At 54.8% G+C, this 24,447-nt stretch overlaps 2 protein-coding genes across 4 annotated transcripts; both read left to right on the top strand.

Moving 5' to 3' along the window:
* Positions 3,918-9,146, top strand: PRR14 (proline rich 14). 3 transcript variants are annotated; one of them, XM_018040252.1, is made up of 12 exons: positions 3,928-4,313; positions 5,077-5,148; positions 5,273-5,441; positions 6,013-6,134; positions 6,206-6,395; positions 6,682-6,725; positions 6,927-7,036; positions 7,337-7,925; positions 8,082-8,151; positions 8,235-8,326; positions 8,586-8,657; positions 8,748-9,146. In XM_018040252.1, the coding sequence occupies exons 1-12, from the start codon at positions 4,093-4,095 to the stop codon at positions 9,028-9,030; spliced, it is 2,034 nt and encodes a 677-aa protein (XP_017895741.1). In that variant the 5' UTR covers positions 3,928-4,092; the 3' UTR covers positions 9,031-9,146. The 3 variants fall into 3 exon arrangements, with proteins under 3 accessions (XP_017895742.1, XP_017895741.1, XP_017895743.1); XM_018040254.1 differs by lacking the exon at positions 3,928-4,313 and adding an exon at positions 4,463-4,674; XM_018040253.1 differs by lacking the exon at positions 5,077-5,148 and having other exon boundaries at positions 3,918-4,313.
* On the top strand, positions 10,585-22,876 carry FBRS (fibrosin). Its single transcript, XM_018040255.1, is given in 19 exon segments — positions 10,585-12,125; positions 12,417-12,596; positions 13,322-13,357; positions 13,476-13,505; positions 14,568-14,616; positions 14,708-15,008; positions 16,372-16,553; positions 16,556-16,672; positions 16,878-17,083; positions 17,197-17,241; positions 17,460-17,555; positions 17,791-17,859; positions 18,629-18,658; positions 19,033-19,104; positions 19,389-19,509; positions 19,606-19,686; positions 20,540-20,623; positions 20,765-20,972; positions 21,067-22,876. Coding segments are annotated over 19 exon segments (2,940 nt in total). The 5' UTR covers positions 10,585-11,669; the 3' UTR covers positions 21,644-22,876.

A 24,447-nucleotide genomic window follows, 5' to 3' on the forward strand; every position in this document is an offset into this window, starting at 1 on the left:
TAATCCTGTTTTTTAAGAGTAGCCATTGTCCCTCAGCTGGAGATATTGCACCCAAGAAAGAGCCTCTGTCTGGGCCTCCCAGGGGCTGAGATCCAGGATTTTAAAAAATATTTATTTATCTTCCTATGGCTGCATTGGGTCTTCACTGCTGCATGCCAGCTTTCTCTAGTTGCAGTGATTGGGGACCACTCTCTTGTTGTAGTGTGCTGGTTTCTCATCCTGGTGGTTTCTCTTGTCGCAGACCTGGGGCTCTAGGGTGTGCAGCCTCAATAGTTGTGGCGGACGGGCTTTGTTGTCCCTCAGCATGTGGGATCTTCCTTGAGGGATCAAACCCACATCCCCTGCATTGGCAGGCAGATTCTTTACCACTGAGCCACCAGGGAAGCCTGGAGATCCAGAATTTTTTGGAGAGAACACAGAAGTCACTGGAGTGCCACTCTGGTGGAACTTGCTGGAAATCTTCCCTCTAGGGTACCAGGGAAAACTGTTCATGGGAATGTGTCTCACAGAGGCACTCCACTACAAACTACCCCAGGGTGTACCAGGGGAAGTTCCTGGTCACTGGTTGCTGCTGGCTGCTATTCACAGCGGGAACCCAGAAGCAAAGCCCTTTCTTCCTGCAATGTTTCCCCAGCTCTCTACTGATAAAACTTAGTAAGATGCCAGCTGGCAAAGAAAAAGCAGTTCTAGGGTCCAGCTCCATTTTCATAGAGCAGGCCAAAAGAGTGACATTTTTTTTCTGAGACGTAATAAATGAATAACTGTCACAGTGTTATATGTCTGTTTCAGATACTAATAAGCAGCTTCCTTCACCCTTTTTTTTTAAATTGGAGTATAATTGCTTTACAATGTTGTGTTAGTTTCTGCTGTACAATGAAGTGAATCAGCTGTATGTATCATCTATCCCCTCCATCTTGGACCCCCCTCCCACCCAGCCCCCATTTCACCCCCTAGGTCACCCCAGAGCATCAAGCTAAGCTCCCTGTGCCATACAGCAGTCCCACTGTCTACTTTATACACGGTAGTGTGTATCAGACCTAATCTCCCAATTCATCCCACCCTCCCCTTCCCTCTCTGTTCAAATGTCTGTTCTCTATGTCTGCGTCCCTATTCCTACCCAGCAAATAGGTTCATGTGTACCACTTTTCTAGATTCCACTTATATGCATTAATGTGATATTTCTTTTCTCTTTCTGACTTACTTCACTCTGTATTACAGATTCTAGATCCATCCCATCTCTATAAATAACTCAATTTTGTTCCTTTTTATGGCTGAATAATTTTCCACTGTAAATATGTACATCTTTCCCTTCCCCCTTCCCGACTCTCTCCAATCCTCCCAACCATCTCCCCTCCCCTGACATCTTCCTCATAAGCCCCCTCACTTCACCATTCAGTTCCTCCAAACTTGACACCTGTCTATCATACCCTCCCCCCACACAATAGGAGGCAAGGTTAGAAGTGGTGGCAGGTGGTTCTCTAACCTGGGGAAGAGGAGTTAGACCATAGGTAGGACCAACTTCCCCAGGTAAATAAAAATTCTAGGAAGTAGCTGACCAGAGTGAAAGAGCCCCCAGAGGTGGTCTAAAAAGCTCCTCACTAGGGGAATTAAATTGGTGCTGGTATCTGGCTGGACTAAGTACTTCCCGGTGGAGGGGACTGAGGCTGACGGAAGCAATGGAGCCAATGGTCACCTTATATACAGGAATATAAACTCCAAACTCCTCGGGACAGGCACTTGTCTGTTGCCACAGCATGGCACATAGACATTGCAATTTTGCTGAATAGTTGATGCGAACCAGAGTAACAACCCAAACTCAAAAGCTTCCTATCATTTCTCACAGGTGGTTCTTTTTGCTTCTTAATTAAATATTCTTTTTGGCTGTGCTGGGTCTTCATTGCTATGTGCAGGCTTTCTCTAGTTGCAGTGAACGGGCTCCTTATTGCAATGGCTTCTCTTGTTGGGGAGCACAGGCTCTAGAGAGTGGGCTCAGTAGTTATGGCACATGAGTTTAGTTGCCCCACAGTATTTGGAATCTTCGTAGAGCAGGGATCGAACTCGTGTCCCCTGCATTGGCAGGCAAATTCTTAACCACTGGACCACAAGGGAAGTCCACAGGGGTGGTTCTTGGCAAAGGGTTGTAAGTGCATTCCTCTCATCTCAACACCCTGTGGCCACAACCCAACCTAATCCACCCTGGGTGATCTACAGCTCAGGCTAGATGCTTCTGCAAACAAAGATACTGAGCAGAGCAGCTGGCTTGAGGACCAGAAGAGATAGGGTACTCTGTGAGAAGGAAGAGGCAGTTTATTTATCATCCTCTTTTTACCTGCAGCCTGAGACTTATTTATCAGGCACATTCAGATGTGCCTTCTCACTTGATCTTCTCATTCTGTTTTGAGACAAGTATTGCAGGGTTTATTGTATCCATTTTACAGTTGAGACCACTAAGGCCAGGACCAGTTAAGCAGATGTGAGACCCAGAGTCTAACTGGGTCCAGGGATTCTGAAGAATAGATACATGGATGTGCCAATCTCCAGCCACATCACCTGCTCCAGTGAAGGCTGGGAGGGGCCTCTAATCACTGATCAGCACACACTGGCCTTGCCTGGGGTATGTACACAGATAGTAATAAGGTAAGAGTTGTTGAAAGGGTAGTCACAAAGAGGGGTGAGGCAGGACTGTGAGGGTATGAAAGCTCATCACTGCTGGCCTGGGTTGAGGGCCAAGCCCTTCCCAACCAGATTCTCAGAAACCAGGCCCTTTCTTTAGGTTACTTCCTTTACCCTTGGCATTGACTTCTTTAGCAGACTTAAGAGAATCAAAACTCAGATCAGGTTTGCTCTGCCCTTGAAAGCGTTTCATTAACCTGCAGTCTGGGAAATACCTCCGTGTTTAAGCAGGCAAGTGAAAACCTACAGGAGGCCTCTCAATTTACCAAGATGGAGAGCGATCTCTACTTACAGCTGGATGCATCGCCATACCAGCAGGGAACCTCCTCATGCACCTGTGTAGCCAGCCCTGCTCCAGGGGAAGAGAGAACACTTCTAGTTGAACCAGTTGTTGCTTATTCTCACCAGAAGTCTCATGATGGATTTCCAGAGGACCCAGCCGGCCTTGTACTACAGAGAGTGGCTGTAGTCCTAGGACACCTCTCTGGCTGAGTCTTTCGTTAGAGAGTTGGGGAGACTTCACGTTCCACACCAACACTTCCCAGTGCTGCTCTTTTTACATCATCCTTTCTGGGTCATTACTCTTATCACTCATCCCATAGAAGAGAATTATGTTGCGCCGAGTAGGTCACTCTTCATCTTCATTCAGACCCGATTTTAGGCTTTAGTCTTTTGTATCAGGAAAAATAAGTACTGGTTTGTACCAGCGAATCCTGGGGACCTAGAACTAGTGAAAGCATGGGATTTGGTAAAGCAGTGAGGGCGCGTTCACAGTCCAGAAGCCAGTACAAGCCCCCACGTTACCTACCCCCAACAGAAGGCTCCTGGTTTAAAAGTTTCACGAAGCACCTCTCTAAGCAGCAGGATCCCTGATCCCTTACTGCTCAGGATTATTTACACACCCCATCAGCCAGGCTCCTCTTCAGAGTGCTCGTGGGAACCCGTCCTCTATAGAAACCTCCTCTCCTGCAGGAAGAGGTACACAACATTCGGGTGAAGTGAACGCCCCAGCCTCCTCCTCACTTTGACTCAGCCCAGTCTCTCCGGGACACCGTGCGAGCAAAGAAGCCTGAGTCGGCACCAGCGCTAATCTCTGGCCCCGACCACCCCCTGCCAAACTTTTCCCTTGCAACCTGGTTACGCGATTCAGGAACCTAGAATAGAACTGGAAACCGACTCAATGGGGCCTCTCTAGGAAACTTTCACATATCGTTAGCACTCAGTTCACATTTATTGGTCTAAGAATGAAAGAACCGGAAGATGCCCTTAAAAAACGTGGCGGTAGCCTAGCTTCACCAGAGTTGCCTCAGTAGCTCTAGAAACTTGCCCTAGACTTCGGCCACCCACCGGCCAGAAAAGAAGACGCCGTCCGGTCCACTTTAAGTTCATCGAGCACAGCACAATCTGCCCTCAACTATAATGGCGGCACTGCCCAATTGGCTTCTTACCCTTAGGCATGATGGCCGCCAGGCGGCTTCACTTAGTTTCTCACCACCCCGGAAGACCAGGACCGGCGATTGGGCGGTGCCCAAAGGCTCCGAGAAGAAGGCCCTCGGCGGTTGGGCAGTGCTGGCCAAGGCTAGTTTTAAAGGAGCCGGAGGTGGGAGCCGTCGAAGACCCGGGATCCACGGGAGGCGGCGGTGAGCGGCGCGCGGGGGAGGGCACCGAGCGGCTGGAGAGAGGGCAGGAGGAGGGAGGGAAAGAAACTTTTGGACCATCTGGTCCCGGGCTGGGGAGAGCGCTGGGCGGGGATCAGGGGAGGGCGGAGGGAGGGGGTCTGTGGGCGGGACCTCCCGGGATTGGAGTGAAGGGGGTATCTGCTTGACAGTGGATCCCCGGGGATCCGGACTGAGTTCGCGATGCTCAAGCTCGGGCCGTCTCTCTTTGAGTGTAGCTTTGCGAAGCCGAAGCTCACAGGGAGAGGAGGATACTCGCGCGGCGTCTGTTTGGAGGAACCGCGCTGGAGCATTGTGTCCGCGGGGATCCAGTCTAGGGGATCAGGTGGGAGGGAGGGCCGCCGGTGTGTGCGAGTATTGCTTCAGAGTGCTCGGCCACTCCCCGTGGAGAGATCCGGCGGAAACTGAGCCTCCGAGGACTGGGATCCCAGCTGATCCCGGGGATCTCAGGGCGGAATCTGCAGGGACAAAGGCCCCAGGAAGCTCGGGCCGTGGGAGAACTGGGACCGCTGCAACCCAGATTCTCGGGGCTCAGGCAGGGCGATCGCCGATCGCCGCGGCGGCAGAGGGGAGATACCCGTTCCCGGTAGCCAGGCGAGGGCGCCCTTACGCGCCCCAGGGCTCCGAACCGTGGGCTACCGGGAGCCGCGGGCGGACCATGAAGGGTGGAGCCCCACGGGAGGGGCTGGCCCTCACTCCCCGCTCCCCCGCTCCCCCCCCACCCCAGGCTGGAACCTGGGATCCCCCAGGGACTCCCCGGAGCCGCCGCTTCCCCCATGGACTTGCCCGGGGACTCCAGGTGAGAGCGCACCCCGCCCGCCTGTCTTGAGCCCGGGAAACGGGGAGTCTGGTGGCCGTACCGGGGAAACCACAGGGCCAACAACAGGCTCAGGCGACCGTCCTCTGCTTTTCTCATCCTTCAGCACGCCTGGCCGGCAGCGTCTGTGCCGCCAACCCCTTGCTGGAGCATTATGGGGAGCCAAGAGCCCCAAACGGCCGAAACTGCAGCCTCTCGGGGCCCCTTCGCCCTTGGAAAAAGCCTCTCGGCGGGTCCTGGCCGTGGTCCTGGAAGATGTCATGGCTGCCCGCATGGTGAGCCTCTTGAACTGAGAGGCCCCCTTCTTCATCAGGTCCCCTCAGTAGCAAAGTCAAACTAGGTCAAGTGAGGATCACTGAGGTCCAGACACCTCATTCTCATACTCATCAGTCAGTTTCCCTAATGCTATTTTTTTTTTTTTTTTGCTTGGCTTTCACTTACTCCAACCTGGAATTGGGCAGGGTCTCTGGTGCCAAAACCACATCCCCACAATTCTTAAGTGTGAGAAACTCCCCTGCTTTCTTCCCAGCCCAATTTCTAGGCAATCCTTGGGCTGAGGTCTTTGGCTCCACTGCACAGATTAGAAAAACTGAGGCCCCAACTAGGGCAATGACTCACTTCAGGTCACCCTGTCCTTTTCATTTATGCAAATAGCCTGGGTGACATTACCCAGGCCCCATATCAAACAGCTCGGGCCATAACTGACCTCTTCTTTGGGGATTGCAAATGAATTCTAGCCACTATTTCCGTCATCTTGATGACATAGGGCACTGTTAGGCATGGGGAGGCCCCGTTTCATCCAGCCTCATTCCATCACCTTCCTCTTGACATCTCCTCCTCTCTGAGGTCCCCCTGGCGCCCCAAGAAGAGAGTTCCACCCCACGACACCACAGCAACTGGCGGGATTCTGTTCGCAGCCAGCAGCCTGCCTCACCATCCCGGCAGGCCACGTGGTCCCCACAAGCCAGGTGAGCATGGCAGAATTGGGAGGAGCTGGGAACACAGCTGAGCCCCACTGATCTTCCTGTTCCCTCTCTAGGCCTCCCGACCCACTGCACCTATGTCGAGAGCCCCTGAGCCGTGTCCGTCGGCCCCCTTCCACCCCAAGGCGGCAATCAAGGACAACACCTGGCCCAGAGGAGGGCCCTTCACAAAAGGTGGACCAGGTGCACCAGCCCACCCTGGTGGTGATGCTACAGGACATTGCCAGCTCCAGATCCCGAGCTGAGGTATGGGAACTCCAGGGAATGATGTCAGGGGTTTAGCTGGGCGCAGCCATGTCACTGGGCATAGAAGAAAGTTGTGGGAGGACTGTGTCTGGGGTGGATTTTGCTCAGAGCGAGGAGGATGGCATTTTAGATTGGAAGACACTGCCTGAGCAAAGACCTATATGAAAAAGTCTTTAGCGTGAACCCAGGCAGGCATCTGGAGACTGACAGAGTGGGGATAGGGGGAGCTACGGAGGCCACAGGGGGCTTCCCTGCCTCCCCATGAACACCCCCTGTTTATATCCAGGGCTTTGCTGATGAGGCTCGCAACTTCATCGTCCCAGCGAGAAGGTGAGAGGGTTGGGAAGGGATTATGAAGACGTGTAGGTGGCAGCTCTTATCCAGGCAGCCAAAGCTAGGGGCATCAGACTTTACATGTCCAGTGCTTCCTTGTAGCACCTTCAGAAGCATTAAGGGACAGGGGAGGTCCTGGCTTAGGTGGGATCTGAATCTGAAAGGTTCCTCTGCCTTTAACTTGCCTCTTCACCCCAGAGCTGAGCCCAAGGTGATGGTTCACCAGCCAAAGCCTCCGTCCAGGGACCTGCCAGCCCCATCCCATCCATCTGCCCTGTCTGCAAACCCTCTGGCGAGCCCACCACCAGGTAAGGACTCAGATGGATGAGAAGGAAGGTTCTGGAAAATTCTAGCTGAGCTTAGAAGTGTCAGGTGCAGAGGTGGGGATGGGGCTTAACCCCTTCTCAGGGCAGAGCTTGGTGTGTAAAGATGGAGTTTAGAGTTCAGAGACTGAAGCTTAACTACTGAATTTAAGGCTTGGTATTTTAGGGCTGGGCTTATTCCTCAGTGGGCAAAGGTTAGTGTTTGGGGGAGGGACTAAGGCTCCTGAAGTGGGGCTTAGACACCTGCAGCTAAGGAATATGCACCTGACCCTCTCCTTTCCTCAGCCCCAGATCCTGTTCTGGAGCCCCCATCGACCCCACCGCCGTCCAGCCTTTTACGCCCCCGCCTCAGTCCCTGGGGCTTGGCCCCCCTCTTCCATTCCGTCCGCTCCAAGCTGGAGAGCTTTGCTGACATCTTCCTCACACCCAACAAAGCCCCACGACCCCCACCCCCATCATCCCCCATGAAGTTGGAGTTGAAGATTGCCATCTCAGAGGCCGGGCAGTCCGGGGCTTCTGAGGGCACTGTGGCAATCAGTCCCCGGCCCCCTATCCGCCAATGGCGGACCCAAGACCAGAACCCCCCAGCATCTCTCACTAAGCCCTCTCTGGGCCGAAGCCACTCCTGCCCTGACCTGGGGCCTCCTGGCCCAGATCCCTGCAGCTGGCCCCCTGTTCCGGCCCCCTCGAGCCGGCCACGGCCTCGGCGGCACACGGTGGGTGGTGGAGAGATGGCCAAAGCCCCACCACCCCCTCGGCCCTGTCTCCGGAAAGAGGTCTTCCCTCTTGGAGGAGTGGGAGGCTCTCCTCCCCTCGTCACATCTTGCTCGTCTACTGCATCCACCTCTTCCTTCTCTGAACCTGCAGAACCCAGGTAGTGCTCTTAATAAACCCTCCTTAAAGCTCTGGCCACAGGAGGGGGCACAGCCTCCTACCCTAGTATCCAGTGGGCAGGAGAGGGGGAGGCAGCTGGGAATGAGCCTAGCAGCTGCCAAGGCTCAATGGCTCTGAGCCTTGACCTTCTCTACAGGTTGAGCTCAACCAAGAGAAAGGAGCCAAGGGCCCCAGAAGACCAGGTGCTTTCAGACTCTGAGACCAAGGTAGGGGTACAGGTGAACGGGGAGGAGACAAGCGGGAGCCTGAGTCCACGCTGCACTTTTTACCCTCTGCCCCATCTCTGCAGACCATTGGGAAAGTCTCTCGATTCAGAATACGCAGGACACCGGCCCGTTCTCAAATAAACCTCACACCAATGGGGCTGCCTCGGCCAGTCAGGTGAGAAGCTTGTCGTGCATGGATCTGAAGCAGGTGTAGGCTCAGGTCCCCTGAGTGTGGCTCTCCTTCCTCTCGGTCAAGCTTGGAGGAGTTCATTTGTTCTGGATGTGGTTTGCATGTAGAACCATCTGTCTGCCTCAGGCAGCACTCCCGGCTCCTGGCAGATCCTAGAAACTGAAATATAGACCAGGCCTTACTTATCCCTTCTCTAGGGCCACTGGCCCCAGGTTTCTCAGTGACCTCTGCTCTTGGCTCGTAGGTTGAACAAGAAAGAGTTCAGCTTGGAAGAAATTTACACCAACAAGAATTACCAGTCACCCACAACCAGGAGGTGAGAAACTTTGAAGGCTTAGGGGTGACAGAGGGAAAACTGGAATCAGGGGGCATGCTGGTAACCTGGACTCCTCCCTGCCTGGTCCAGGACCTTTGAGACCATCTTTGAGGAACCCCGGGAGCGCAATGGGACTCTGATTTTCACCAGCTCAAGGAAGCTCCGGCGGACTGTAGAATTTCGGGACAGCAGTCTTCCTCGATCCCGGCGGCCATCTCGCGGGGCCCGGGCTGCAGCTGGCAGGACCCTTCCTCCCAATCTGGGCCCCAGCCCAGATGTAGAACCCCTGCTGCAGCAGCGACTCCAGGAGCTGGATGCCTCACTCCTGGAGGAGGAGGAGGAAGGGGATCAAGATCGGCCCCCTCGGACTTAGAAGCTCCATTTGTTTGTCTGTCCATGCATCCTGAGGGGGTGGGGGGAAGTCTCTGAGGCAGTTATAATTTTTTCTCTATATTTCTAGTAAAGTTTTCGATATGTTTCTGATTCTTCTGTATGTCTCTAGCAGAGTTTGAGATTCACTGCCAGTCCTGGCTGATGTTTCTACTTTGGCCTGTAAAACTGGGAAATGAGGGTGGTACCAGGAAAGACCATGAAGTGGGATATAGGGAACGGGGTAGAGGAATGGTCATTGGCGATACCTTCTTGGGTTGAGAATTTTCCTATGCAGAGGGATACTTCTGAATCTGCTCCAGAAGATACTGTGATACTGGACCCTGGTCAAGGACTGAGGGAATGCCCTGGTGGTCTAGGGGTGAGCATTCCATGTTTCCACTGCAGGGGCTACAGGTTCCATTCCTGGTTGGAGGACTAAGAGCCTGCACACTGTGTGGCACAGCAAAAACAAAAAAAAGAGGCTGAAAGTCCTAGAGTGGACTAAAGCCCTGTTCTAGATAGCCCTGAGTTCCTTCTAACACACAGGCCAAGAATCTGTTGTTGGATTCAAGAAATAATAATTAGCTATAAGTAAGCACCTACAACAACCTGTCACAGGTACTTGACCTACAAATAGCCCTATGAGAATTACATCCATTTTATCCATGAGAAAGCAAACTGTCAGTGTAATGTCCACATTAAAAAGGAAACCCAGGCAACCAGAGAACACAAGTGCCACACTACAACTTTCATAACTTAAAGGTAGAATAGTGGCCAGGAGCACAGACTGGAGCTAAGCTTCCTGAGTAAATTCTGCTTAGGAAACTGAAAGTGTATCAATTCCCCTCTCCTGTAAAATGGGGCTGATGGTAGTACCTTCCTAAGAGACTTCTGTCAAAAAAGTTCATATGTGAGAAAGTGTCCGGCACACAATGCAAACTTTTTCTTGTTAGCACGCAGACCTTAGGCCAGCACTCCTCCTGCACCGAGCAATAACTGGACGAGAAAGCTTCCTTTACGCTCTACTGGCGCTCTGAACCCGCGTGCTCTAACCACCCGGCACGGCGGGGGATCCCGCTGAGCTGCCAGCGTGATGGTTGTAGCATCACGCGCGTGCGCGAGAAGCCAGACAGCCTGTGGACTAAGCCAAGTGGCAGAAAGGGAGAGAACACATAACTGGCAGTGGACAGTGTCCTTCCGCGGCCGCGCGCCACCCAGCGGCCAACTGTCCCCAACGACTCGCACTCTAGATCCAGACCCTCGGCTAGACGCCGTCAGGAGAGTAGCCAATAAACGAAGAGCAGGAAGAGGCGGGATCATCTGGAGGACCGCCCCAAGCACCTACTTCTAACCAGTTGAGTCACAAGACTTGATGAGGGGCGGAGCTAATCTGACGTCTACCAAATCCAAGATTTGAGGGCGGTTACATATTACTCCCTCCCTCCCTCCCGCGTTTGACTCCGCCCCTTCGACTTGACGTACACGTCTCAGCCTATCAACGGCTAAGCCTGTAGAGGGGTGAGGGGAAGGGGGCGGAAAGTGGGAGGAGACAGAGAGAGGAAGGAGGCGTAGGCTGAGGAGGAAGAGGGAGGAGGGGCAGGGAAGTCCTGGCGGAGAAGAGGCCCAAGACTCCAAAGGAGACGACAGGAGGGTGAGCTGGAGCTCCCCAGCTGCTCAGCAGCCGTTCCGGATTCTTTAAGGAGAACGTCAGACAGAGACGGAGGAAAGAAGGAAGAGACTTTTATGTCGGCAGACAGACAAGCTCTACCCGTCACCGTTGCCTCACATCCGGGGCTTTGGAGGGCTGGCCCCTCGGCCCCGCCCCCCACCTCGCGCCTTTCATGGCGACCGGAGGCGGAGGCTGGAAGAGCTGGGCCTGGAAGAGGCCCCTTTAAATCTCCTTAAAGGGGTGGCCACCGATCTCGGCGGACTACAGCGCCAGCCTTTAAAGGGGAAGCCGCCGAACAGACGCTGACAAATTGAGAACTGTGCTGTTGGGAGAATTGGAGCGAGCAGGGGATTCTCATCGCCACTTCGCAAAGCTAGAAGTCCTTTAAATTCAACTTAAAGGGGAAGTGGCCGTTTTTGGAGGACTAGAAACTAACTCCCGAGCCCTTAAAGGGGCGGCCTGCTGTTTGGAGAACCCGGGACTCCTTAAAGGGGTGGCCTCTTTTAGCCGGAGGACTTGAGGCACTTTTAAAGGGGAGGTCGACGTTTCGGGGCGAGCTCTCGGCCCCTTTTAAAGGGGTGGCCCTTCCTCTTCCTCGGGGAGACTTGTCTCGACCCCTGGTAGGGGGCGGCCACCGAACTAGGCCGGTCGGACACCGTCGGGTCGTCTTAAAGGAGTCAGGGACTGGACAACTTGAGGCCTTGCCTTAAAGGGACGGCCGCCCCGTTTTCGCTGTCTCGGCCCCGCCGGCCCCACAGGGGGGGCTCTCGGGCTTGTCGCCCCGGGGGCGGCGCCGGCTCCCTGGGCCTTGGCCTTGGGGCACGCTCGGGGCGAGCAGATCCTGCTTTAAAGGGAAAGCCGTGGCCCTCTCGTCCCTGTGCAGCCGCCAGCGCCGCGCCTGCGACCCCGGGCCTGCGGACAGGCCGCTCCGGGGCCCGCCGCCTCCGGATGCGGCGCTGAGGGCGGTCGCCATGGAGACGGCAGCGGCCGCGGCTCCTGGCCCGGGCTGGGCCGCTGAGGGGGAGCGGCGGCGGCGGCGCTGCTCGCGCCGAGACCGAGACCGGGAGCAGCGGCGCCGCCGAGGTCCCGGCGGCGACGCGCCCCGGGCCCTGTTGGCCGCCCCGCGCGGCTCCTCGTCTTCGTCGTCGCCGCCGCCGCCGGCCAGGCCGTGGTCGTCAGCTTCGTCTGGAGAGCGGCCCGGAGGCCCGAGACGGCGGCGGCCGCGTCCCAGGCCTCGGCCCCCGCGACCCCGAGCTCGGAAGCGGCCTGCTGGCTCGGGCAGCCGCGGGGAGGAAGATGAGGAGGAGGAGGAGGGGGGCGCAGACGATGGGGAGGCCGAGGAAGAGCCTGAGGAGGAGGAAGAAGAAGAGGAGGACTTGATCGATGGTTTCGCCATCGCCAGCTTCGCCAGCCTCGAGGCCTTGCAGGTGGGGCCTGTTGGGGCCGGGGACCTTTGGGGGGCTTCAGAGGGCCAGAGAGAAGGGTACGGTGTCTGGAGTGGGTGGAGTTGAGGGGGGAATGCTGGCACCCCAAACCAGAGCAACCGGCTCCTCTGGCCAGGCCTCTGCCCCACCCTGGGGTGGGAGGAGGTAGAGCTAGTCTCCGGGGACCAACCAGGTTACCGGGCCGAGAGCCACTTTGGTAGCTTGGTCACCCCAGAGAGGTGGGGAGCTTTCCTTTCTCCACCATGTACTTTAGTCCCACCTCCTCCTCCACAGAAGGATGCGTCTCTTCAGCCCCCAGAGCGACTGGAGCATCGGCTGAAGCATTCTGGGAAACGGAAGAGGGGTGGCTCCAGTGGGGCAACTGGGGAACCAGGGGACAGCTCTGATCGAGAGCCTGGCCGGCCCTCTGGGGATCGGGCCCGAAAATGGCCCAATAAGAGGAGAAGGAAAGAGGTGAGCTTGTCCCAGATCCCTGTCGTTTGAAACTCTGAGCCGAGTGTTCTTCATATGGACCCATTTTCTGTCAGTAGTGCTGCTACCCATGGTGAAGTGACCCCAGTCTCTAAGGGCAAAGAGAAAGGCAGAGCATATTTGAGCTTCCACTACCCCATCCCGGACTGATAAAGACATGTTCACAATCAGACTTGCCTGCTTTTGGGTCTGCCTCGAACATATTGATAATTCAGAGATGTATCGAAAGGATGTTGTTGAATTGTAAATTAGATGTGGTCTCTGCACTCCTTTTCAAGTCAGTGTCAGTCTAGTAGGAAAGAAATAATCTTTGAGCAAACACCTAGACCAAAACTTGAGAGGCACCAGAAGGTAGAGATCTGGAAGAGATGCTGCAGAAACCCACATGAGGAAGCCACTCATTCTGCCTGGGGGATGGGAGGAAGGTTGTGGTTAGGGAAAGCCCCCTGGGATGTCTTAGTCAGGCCTTGAAGGATAGTCATAAGTTTGCTGAGAAGAGAAATAGGGCTAAGTTGTTTTGGGCAAAAGCGCAGAGATGTGAGAATCTGGTAGATTTGAAAAGTTGCCAGAGCATTGGGAACTGGGTGGGGAATAGAAGACTGAGAATATGTCGTGAGGGGCCTTTAGTGCCTTGCCAGGGAGCTTAGACTTTATCCAAAGGCCTCGCCAGCCAGCCTCCCTTACCTCTGGACTCTGGTCTTTCTCAGGCCTCCTCCCGTCATTCTCTGGAAGCTGGATACATAGTAAGTGCTCTCCACCTGTACGGGCCCCTCCCTGTTCATTCCCTGTCTGAAACACCCCTTGACCTTGGGCCCCCCTTCTCTTCCCTGTTGTGACACCCCTGTCTTTCCTTCTCCCCAGTGTGATGCAGAAAGTGATCTGGACGAGAGGGTGAGTGGGGCTAGAGCTTGTTGGGTGGGCAGTATTACAGCTCATGAACTGTGCCTTAAAGGTCTCCTTGTACAGCAGACAGAGCCTTCTCTTAAGTGGGGAAAGTGAGTTAAGTTGAGCCAGAAATAGATGTTTGGGGAGGATGCGTGGGGCAAGTGGGCAGGTTGGGGGGTGGGGGGGATTGAGAAAGTAAACGACAAGTTTTATTTGGTAATGGAAGCCAACTGACCAAAGAGTCAAAGGCCTATGCCTTCCTGTGCTATACTTTCCAAAGCACTTGGAGATACCAGTGGTTCTCCACAGAAACCCAGGGTGGCTCTGGAACCCAGTTGGTTCTTCCTGCTGGTTATCAGTCTGCTCCTGTAGATTAGAGTCTGTAGACAATAGTCGTGGCAGTGAGGACACTGAACTATTGTATACAATGTAAGAACATATGCTATGAAGGTGCGTTTCACTTTGTTTTTAGGGCTGATGTGCTAGCTTTGAAAGTGTGTTCTAGCAGTTGATGCTCTTCTGTCACTAACTAAATGTCTGTTCCCTGATGTGTGTCTGGCTGTGGTTTAAAAAGTTGACTGGACAGGGACTTTTGTAGTGAAGCAAATAGTCCTTGTCCATCTGATCAGGACACTAGTGGGAGACAGGGAGCCTATTGTCAAGAAAACCTGAATCTGAGTTTTTATGAAGAATCTCCAGATTTCTAAGTATTTGCAGTTAGTTTAAAACTTTTGGTGACATTTATGGACCAAATAGATCTATAGGTAGACAGTCTGTGCCAGCAGTTAGTGATATCTGACATTTTTGCCTTGATTTGTTTGTTTCTCTGTTACTTCTGTACTGCCTCAATTCAGTCTTCCTGGCCTATCAGATGCGCAGGCTTAGTTGCTCTACTCTTTTCCCCGAGCATTGGGCCTCCTAGAGCCCACAGTCTTCAGTGGATTTCAGCTAAGCTGATGGAATAGACTTGTCACCACTACCAGTGCCTAGCCAACTGCAGAGGCTGTTGGCCTTCCTGGGTGAAGGCCTGACCTGACCAGAACCTGTGTCCCTATCCTTCTTCCTCAGGTCTCCGATGATGACCTCGACCCGTCCTTTACTGTCTCAACCAGCAAAGGTTGGTCCCAAGGGCTGGGGTTGGAGACAAGGGAGGGAAATTGGGTAAGCATGGTCCTTAACTGAGTATGTCTGCCATCCTGCCCTCACAGCCTCGGGCCCCCACGGCGCCTTCAATGGGAACTGTGAAGCAAAACTCTCCGTAGTCCCTAAAGTGTCGGGCCTGGAGCGGAGCCAGGAACAGCCCCCAGGGCCCGACCCGCTGCTAGTGCCTTTCCCCCCGAAGGAACCACCGCCTCCACCGGCCCCTCGGCCTCCTGTCTCACCCCCTGCACCCCTGCCGGCCGCCCCCAGTCTGCCACCCCCACCCCAGCCCCAGCTGCAGCTTCGGGTTTCGCCTTTTGGCCTCCGCACTTCCCCCTATGGCAGCAGCCTGGACCTCAGCACTGGCAGGTGAGTGATTGGGAGGTCTGGCCAGGTCTGGAAAGGCCTGGTCATTTTGGTGCCAACCCCTGCATTCTGTGTCTGAGGACATGGGTTGGTTCCTGTGGGATATCACTTGAAAAGGGATTTTGGGCTAAAAAGTTTGAGAGATACTGTGGGACAAATTTAAAGAGATTACTACAGGACTTCTCAAAACCCTTTATACCTTGACTTGCAGAGGAATCCAGTTTATGCCGTTTCCCAATTTTATTTCCCAAGGTTTTTTTTTTTTTGTAAGGCACATCTCTTAGGAATAGTGTTGTTTGGAACATACTTTGGGAAATGCTGACATGATGACTAAGAGTGCTGACTTTGGTGTTATTCAGACCTGGATTCAAATTCTTACTCTGCCACTTAATGGCTGTGTGATTTTTGACAAGTCACTTAACCTCTCTGAGCCTCAATTTTTTCTTTCTGTAAAATGAAATAATAATAGTACCTTCATTGTAAAGCTGTCGGGAGGATTAATTATGAGTTAATGCAGTGTTTCCCAAAGTGTGTACACACTTTTGTTAGTGGTGTGTGAGGGAATTTTAGATGGTACATGAGTAAAATTTTTTCAGTTTTGATGTGTTTTTAAAAAAAATACAAGTAGTACCTCAGCCCCTTAATTTTACACATTGCTCTTTCGTGAGGCCAAGTGGAAAAGAAACTGAGTTAAGTTTAAAGAAGTAAAAGGTACAAGGGGTCCCAGGGATGCGGCAGCAGTTGGGAAGGTGATGTGAAATGTTGGAGACTTGGATTAGCATATAAAGCAGATGACAGCACTTGGCATACAGTAAGTGCTCACTAAAGGAAAAGAATTAATGACACTTCAACGATTGATGCAATTTTTGTTGTTACTGTTATCATCATTATCATTTTTTCCCTTATTGAGAAAACTAAGGCTCAGAGAGAGGCAGTGACTTGCTCAAGGTCACCCAGGGTGTTAATGGTAAGATGGGCCTCGAATTCAGGCCTCCTGACTCCTACACCAGGCCAGCGCAGTGCTGCTTCCACTGTCTTCGGGTGGGAACCCAGGTGGCCTGTTGTAATTAAGCGTCAAAATGAATGATATGTTTTGTGCTGTGATTGAGTCAGAAAAGGGAAAGACCAGAGGCATCAGAAGCAGCTGTGTAGAAGAAGAGACAGGAGGAGGGGGGATTGTTGGGTGTGGGAGGTACCTCCGTCTGAGGATGGGTTCCCTGGGTGGGGGGTAGGGGTCCTGGGGGCCGGGTTCTACCACCTTCCATGTTGGAGAACCAGGGTCAAGGTATCTCCCAGGCTTCTGACCCCCTCCCGTCAGAGCTGGCACCTCCCAGCCCCTCACTCATCTCCCCACTTCTCTCCCCAGCTCTTCACGGCCGCCCCCCAAGGCCCCGGCCCCTCCCGTGGCTCAACCTCCCCCCTCATCATCCTCTTCGTCCTCTTCCTCCTCATCTGCCTCCTCCTCGTCCGCGCAGCTCACCCACCGGCCCCCGACGCCCTCACTGCCCCTGCCTTTATCCACCCACAGCTTCCCCCCTCCTGGGCTTCGGCCCCCCCACCACCCCACCACCCCTCCTTGTTCTCCCCTGGCCCCACCCTGCCCCCACCCCCACCCCTGCTGCAGGTGCCAGGGCACCCTGGGGCCTCAGCCGCTAACGCCCTTTCTGGTGAGTTTGGGATCCTGGCCGGGGGGCGGGGGGCCATGGCCCTGGGCTTGGGCCCATTTGACTTCGGGGCATCTGGACCTTAGCAGGCAGCAGGGCTTGAGGAGGGAGTGGCCCACGGCCAGAAGGGAAGGCCAGTCACCCGGGCCCAAGGAGGCTGCCATGGTGGCTACAGATGTTAAAGCCTTCTCCCCCTCCCCTCCCACAGAGCAGGACCTGATCGGCCAGGACCTGAACTCTCGCTACCTGAATGCCCAGGGTGGCCCCGAGGTGGTGGGGGCAGGGGGCTCGGCCCGGCCCCTGGCCTTCCAGTTCCACCAGCACAACCACCAGCACCAGCACACCCACCAGCACACCCACCAGCACTTCACCCCTTACCCCCCGGGCCTGCTGCCACCCCACGGCCCCCACATGGTGAGCTCATTGGGCCAGTGATGAGACTCAGAGACCTGGGAGGGAGGGTGTGGCTTCCAGGGGAAAGCCCTGGGTTCCTGGCTGGCAGCTTACTCTTCCCTTCTCTTCCCTAGTTTGAGAAATATCCAGGAAAGATGGAAGGCCTTTTCCGGCATAATGTGAGTGTGTGTGTGTGGTGCGTGGGCATGGATATATCAGTGCGTGTGGCCCTGACTGTGGGGGTCCAGTCTTCAGCTTCCAAAGCAAGAGCCTTGAGCCTGGGAGAGCTCCCTGGGGGAGGGTGGGGGTTCTAGGGTGGAGGCCAGTGGATCGATGAGCAGACCAGCCCTGGGCTGCACCTCCACCCCCAGTTGGACTAGTCCCCTTCTCTCCACAGCCGTATACGGCCTTCCCTCCCGCAGTGCCCGGCCTCCCTCCGGGCCTCCCGCCGGCTGTCTCCTTTGGCTCCCTGCAGGGGGCCTTCCAGCCCAAGGTGAGCTCCCAACCCAGCACCACCACCACCTCACACTCCTTACAAACCCAGGCACCCCTGGAACCATGTACCTTCTCATTCCCCCAAAGCACGCCCCTCCTCCTGCCCTCACCCTGTGGATCCAGGTTTTTTCAAAGCCGTACTCCCTCCCAGTCCCAGCCCCAAGCTTGATTCTAGCCCCCTTTTATGCTTGGCATCAGCTCCTCTGACTGATCCCTCCACTCCCCTTTCTCAGAGCACGAACCCCGAGCTGCCACCACGACTGGGGCCAGTGCCGAGCGGGCTTCCCCAAAAGGGGACACAGGTGAGGGGGGTCAAGGCAGGTCCAAGATCTGTTGAGGGAGAGCAGTGCTGACTTGAGAGTGACCCCCTGATCCCTCTCTTTAATATGTGATCAGGGGTATCCCTGAGAATCTGAGGAGAGGGAATTTCTGTCGGTGAATGCTTTCTCAGGCATGAGGGATAGGAATTTTGTGAAGTTGCCCCAGAAATAAGATTACTAGGACAGTCGTTTTTATAAGGGTTTTCAGGGTTTTTTTTTTTTTTAAGTCACAGCATTCTTTTTTTTCAAATGACATCATACCAGGAAGTTCTGTCCTTAATGAAAAGATAGGCTGCCCCTTTGTGACGAGACATGGGCAACAGCCTTAAAGCCCAGGGCTCTGGGAACATCATGAAAAGCATAGGATATAATTGCTAAAGAGACTAGACCAGAGGTTTTCCAGCTGCTTTTAACCATTGTAAAGGTATTTTTCTAAAAAAATCTTAAGCAGACCCTCATTATACATGAAACTGTCAATCAGAGAGCTGCTCTTTTCTGAGAAACCTGCTGCCCACTAACGCATTCTACAGCCTTCTAGGCAGGGCACCTCCTTGGGGCCAGGTTCAGTAACTTGGTGCTGGAAGGGAGATGCCTGGAGTGGGAGAAACGGGGAAAAGGAAAGGTTTGCGGGCGCCACACAAGGTCTTAGGGAGGTGCTTTGGTGGGCGGGGTACTGGGGACTATGGAGATGAGGTGCCCAGGTCAGTAAATGGGTTTGAACTGCCGCCAATCTCTGCTTTGCCCTTCCCAGATCCCTGACCATTTCCGGCCACCTTTGAGGGTGAGTTTGGTGAGGACCTCAGGCTGCATGAGGCTGGGGGCTGGCGTCAGCGTGTTTGTCTGAGGGGTGGGTCTTGCTTGGGAATAAGCCAGAAGCCCAAGACGTGGAGGCAGCCAGATGGAACAGCAGGAAACAAAAGGCTTGCAAAGGTTCACACATAGCAGGCCGTGGGACCTTGGGCAAGACTGTTTCTCTCTCTGAGCCTCAAAAGTTTCCTAGGCTGTGAAATGAACCTAGTCCTAACCCCTCACTTGTGGGGGTTGACAAGTGGGGATGTTGTATGGCGATGCTGGGCCCAGGGCCAGGTCTGGAGTGGGTGATGAGTGAACGTTCTTTCCTTCCCTTTCCCTTTGGTCATCCTTCTGGGGCGGCAGAAACCAGGGAAGTGGTGTGCCATGCACGTGCGCGTGGCTTACATGATCCTGAGACACCAGGAAAAGATGAAGGTACTGGGGCCGGAGGGCTGGGTGTCTACCTTCAGTGGAGCTTGGCAGAATCTTGACCAAAAACGTCCTCTCCTATCCCTGGTCACTGCCTGAGCAATTCCACAGTCAGTACTAGGTTCTCTAGCTAACTGGGGGGTGGTCAGAGAAGGTTTGGAGAGAGGCTGGGGCCCACCCTAGCCCTCCCTTGGCACCAGCCAGCTCTCGGAGGGGGCCTCAGGGTGGAAGAGCAAGAGCAGGACCACACCTGCCTCCTCACTCACTGCCCCTTTCCCTGTCCCATGCAGGGCGACTCCCACAAGCTTGACTTTCGGAACGACCTCCTGCCCTGCCTTCCGGGGCCCTATGGGGCCCTGCCCCCTGGGCAGGAGCTCTCCCACCCGGCCGCCTCCCTCTTCACTGCGACTGGTGAGTCTGGCCAGCCCTCTCTGGGCCTGAGGGTGCCCACCTGTAGCCCGAGGCCCACCTTGCACACACTCAGCCTCATCCGCCTCTCTGCCCCAGGTGCCGTCCATGCTGCAGCCAACCCTTTCACGGCAGCTCCTGGGGCCCACGGACCCTTTCTGAGTCCCAGCACCCACATTGGTAAGAGCCAAGGGCATGTTGGGGCAACCCAGGCCTTGACCCTGACTTCTTGGAGGTGTTAAGCGGGGGATTGAAATTAAACCTGATAGGCAGCTGGAATGGAGGGTAGACCAGGGTCCGCTTGCTTTGTGACCTTGAGCAAGTTACTCTCCCTGCTCTGAGCCTTGATTTTACAATCTGTAAAATGGGATAACAAAAGGCAGAGTTATCACGAGTCCTCGCCAGCTCACTGTCTGCAATAGCCAGGGGTAGGGGAAAGAGGCATGTAGAGGAAGGCTGTGTAGCATAGTCCCTGGCTCCCAGTGGTCTCGGCCAGCTTCTTGGGGAGATTTATCCTAGTTTGGATGAACAAGGAGGAATTGAGCTGGCTGGCCCAGGGAAAGGTGTTCCAGAAGAGGCAATTGTGAGATTTCCCTAGCTGGCAAGTTAGGTGTTCTCACTGGCCATGTGACATACACACAAAGTCAAGGTTCAGTTGCATACAGGTGGGAGGCAGCTAGCAGAGGTTCCTCAGGCGAGTGGCTGGCTCTTGAGCTGGCCTGGGTGGCGGGTATAGGGGAATGTAGGGTAAGAGCCTGACCTTGGAGTCAGAGGCCTGGATTAGGGATACCGCTCGCTGGTTAGATGACCACTGATGAGCAAGTCACTTCACCTCTCTGAGCCTGTTTGATCTTCCTTAAGTGGGAATGATCCCGCCTCCCTCATGGAACTTATGCCATTAAACAACACATTGCACATTAAACCTCAGTACCTTTCCAAGGCCTGCTTGCTGACCAGCCTCTTTGCCAGTCCATGATGCCTGTTCGGAGCTGGCTGCCCAGTGCTCTGACCATCCCCCCCTTTTCTCCCACAGATCCCTTTGGGCGTCCCACAAGCTTCGCCTCCTTGGCTGCCCTCTCCAACGGGGCCTTTGGAGGCCTGGGCAGCCCCACATTCAGTGAGTGCTGGAGGGGATGGGGAGGGTTGGGGTGGGGACTAGGGCAGTGGGTTGCTGTGCTCAGGCAGGGGGCCGGGAGGGTGCCTGAGTGGGCCCTGCCACGCCTGGCTCCCACCATCTTTTGCTCTGTCCTCTGTCTAGACTCCGGCGCCGTCTTTGCCCAGAAAGAAAGTCCAGGGGCCCCACCAGCTTTCGCCTCCCCCCCAGACCCATGGGGCCGCCTGCATCGCAGTCCTCTGGCCTTTCCTGCCTGGGTCCGGCCCCCTGAGGCTGCCCGGACCCCGGGCTCAGACAAGGAGCGGCCGGTAGAGCGGAGGGAGCCCTCTCTCACCAAGGAGGAGAAGGACAGGTGTGGTTTCACGCGCTCCCCACCTGCCCAGCCCTCTGCCTGCCGCCCGCCATCCATCTGAGCTCCTTCATCCTCTCCTTCCTCACCTCCCCAGGGACCTCCCCTTTTCCCGGCCCCAGCTCCGAGTTTCTCCTGCTACTCCCAAGGCCCGGGCTGGCGAGGAAGGGGCCCGGCCCACCAAGGAGTCTGTGCGGGTAAAGGAGGAGCGGAAGGAAGAGGCCGCTGCTGCCGCCGCCGCCGCTGCTGCTGCCGCTGCCGCCGCCGCCGCTGCCACCACCGGGCCCCAAGGCCTTCACCTGCTGTTTGAGAGGCCCCGGCCACCCCCATTTCTGGGCCCTAGTCCTCCAGAGCGCTGTGCTGGCTTCCTAGAGCCAACCTGGTTGGCTGGGCCCCCTCGCCTCGCTAGGCCGCCCCGCTTCTACGAGGCGGGAGAGGAGCTGACTGGACCTGGGGCCGTGGCCGCCGCCCGCCTCTACGGTCTGGAGCCTGCCCATCCCCTGCTCTACAGCCGCTTGGCTCCGCCGCCACCACCGACTGCAGCCCCAGGAACCCCTCACCTTCTCAGCAAGACCCCACCAGGAGCCCTTTTGGGGGCACCACCTCCGCTTGTGCCCGCCCCCCGGCCTAGTTCCCCTCCTCGGGCCCCTGGCCCAGCCCGGGCTGACAGGTGAGGGAAGGTGAGGGGCAGGGGCATAGCTCCATCCCCCCTTTGTTCTGACAAGGTCCTAGAGCTGAGGTTTTCAAGCCAGGGCTGGAGGGCAGAGGTCATGACCTCACCAGCCACCTCTGAGGTCATGGAATCTGGGAGCAGAAGTCTCAACCCCCATGAGATCACGCATCAGTTGGACCTTGGGGTCACTGGGAGGGCAGAGGTCACAAGCCTCTAGAGAGGTTTGTGTGTGTGTCTGTGAGAGAGAGAGAGAGTGTGTGTGTGTGTGTGTGTGTACGTACTTGAGAGTGGGGGTCATTTCAGAGGTCACATCTCATGATCTCCTGAGGTGCACCATTGCCCCTTCTGAGGGCCCCTAGGCCCTTGGCCCGCCTCCCCAAGGGCTCACTAAGCCAGAGGCCAAAGTGCCCCCCTCCTCGTCACCTACCACCCAAGTCCTCATGCCCTCTCAGGGCTGGGGGAGGAGGGGCTAAAGGAAGGGGGGTTCCGTGTACATATTTATCTCCCCTTCCACATAGCCCCCCAGACCTTTTGTACATTTTTACAGGGGTGCCCCTCCGAATAATCCCCCTTCCTGGTTAATTAAATCCTAAGACTGGTGCTGTGTTCCTAGCCTCTCGCCTCTCTGTGGGGGGAGGGGGAATTAAGGGGGAAGAGCTGGGAGGGGACAGGCAGGAACCCAGGGGTTATTCCTGGGAATACGGGGACCAGCAGGAGGGGGACCAACAGGGGAAAGGACCTGGGTACCTAGGCCAGAAAGAAGGGCAGATGCGTCCTGCTTGACTGACAGCCCGGGTTCCCCCCACCTGCTCCTGTTACCTCTGTGCCCTGCCTCCCCAAAGGCGCAACCTCTAAGCTTCATACTCCACCTCTTAGTGGCTTGGTCCCAACCCCCCACTCTTATTCCAAGTGCCCCCAGGATTCCTGGGCCCTGCTCTCCAGAACCCTGTCCCCCAGAACCCTGCCCCAGGCTGAGGGGGGGGCCAGAGAAGGTCACCATGTACCACACACCAAAGAAGGGGGTCGGCCTGGGGGTGGGCCACGTAGGCAGCTTCTTCAGCAGCCTCTTGGCAGCAGCCCCAGCCTTCCCAAAGCAGCAGGTGCCCCCAGGCTGGGGCCCAACCTAGAAGGCAGGGGTCGGTTTAACGAAAACAACGTTGACTTTTTTTCCCCAGTGGGGCTTATTCTGTAACATGATGCGGATATTTATATAAAAACCGAGTGTTACAATGAGGCCCCTTGGCTCCTCTTTGTGTTTGGATCACCTGGCGGGGTATTGGGCTGGGTCCTGGGGTCAGGGAGGGATGAGGACAATACTGCCCGTGTCCTGATGAAGGTTTTACCCTCCTTCCCACCTGGGCAGTCTGTTCTCCGTCTGGAGGGGTTGGATTGGAGTGTTGGGCAATGAAGTTTTTTATACTTTTTGGCCGCGAGGACTACATATTCCAGTTGACCTTGAACACAGGTTTGAGCTGCACAGGTCCACTTATATGTGGACTCTTGTCAACAAATACCTCTTACAGTACCGCGTGATCAATGGTTGGTTGACTCCACGGATGCGGGACCACTGACAGGGAGGGCCAACTATAGCACCTGAGCATCTGTCAACACCCAAGCCGCATACCCTTCAGAGGCAAACTCTGTCGATCACTTGGTGTTGGTGTTCACCTGCACATGTATATGGACATGCGTAGTAACTAGTGTTAGATAAGATGTGTAATTTTTTAAATTGATTTTTTAAATATGTGGTCATTATAAAACAATATAAATACACAAATACTTAGTACAAAGAAAAAATGCTTTATAATCCCATTTCTCACAGATGGCCACTGTTAACTGTTGGGCATATTCCTCCAGTTACTTGGTATGCTTAAAATATTATGAAAAAATGGGATCCTGTGAAATGTACTATTTTACAACTCTCATTTTACAGTTAACATCCTTTGGTATAATCATTTAAAAAGCAAGTGACTACTAAACTAAGCTACAAAAGCTGGCTCTCACCCAAACTACCCAGAATTGACTTGTTCCAAGTGTACCCATCGATCACCTTAGGAAAGACAGATCCAGCGTTCTCTGCCACCGCCACACATACCTGACTTCTCAGGAGGACTCAAGCCTAGTTCATGCTGACAAGTCAGAAATGGATTGGCCAGGAGAAACTTGGCTTGCGCACAAGGTTTCACCTGGCAGTTCTTGTCCTCAGCTTCTCTTGAAAACTCATCTGTTGACACTGTACCTACTTCCCCTATGACTGTCCTTTGAGATGGGGCGTATTCTCTCCAGATTGCCACTGTTATTTCCAACCCATTGTTTAGGAACAGGCCATTGTCATGATTCCTGGCACCTCCCTGGTCCCCGTAAGCATTTGAGTGTGGAATTCTCAGGGAAGTGCTTTCTAGACACGTATATCCAATGTCTCCTAGATCTCTCCCACAAGTACCTCAGATCCCTGATGCTGTGCACCACCTCACCCCTACTCCATTTCTATCTCTGAGAGTTAACAGAGTCAAAGTCAGAAACCTCCTCTGTCTGCCTTTTATTCCTTCAATGGCTATTCGCTGCATCCATCATGCTAGGTGCTGACCTAGTACCTGGAGATACAGGGGTAAACAACAAAAGCCCAGCATTCCTAGAGCTTACATGCCACAGTGAGAGAGGAACAGTAAACTCATACGAGTTGAAAGAGTGAAATGAAAGAGTCCTGATAACTATTATCTTCCACTGACCCATCTCCTACTCTGACCTAACTCGGGCAGCTCTTCAGGCAGAGGTAAAGGGGGAGTCCAGAAAAGACTGTCAACA

The sequence above is a fragment of the Capra hircus genome, chromosome 25 (assembly GCF_001704415.2).
Source record: "Capra hircus breed San Clemente chromosome 25, ASM170441v1, whole genome shotgun sequence".
Taxonomy (NCBI): domain Eukaryota; kingdom Metazoa; phylum Chordata; class Mammalia; order Artiodactyla; family Bovidae; genus Capra; species Capra hircus.

Excerpts from the sequence above, each read along its gene's own strand:
- PRR14 (XM_018040252.1), top strand. The coding sequence starts at position 4,093 with ATGGCGGCACTGCCCAATTGGCTTCTTACCCTTAGGCATGATGGCCGC. Across the intron at positions 4,314-5,076 it reads GGGATCCACGGGAGGCGGCG|GCTGGAACCTGGGATCCCCC; the intron begins GTGAGCGGCGCG and ends CCCCCACCCCAG. Across the intron at positions 5,149-5,272 it reads GACTTGCCCGGGGACTCCAG|CACGCCTGGCCGGCAGCGTC; the intron begins GTGAGAGCGCAC and ends CTCATCCTTCAG.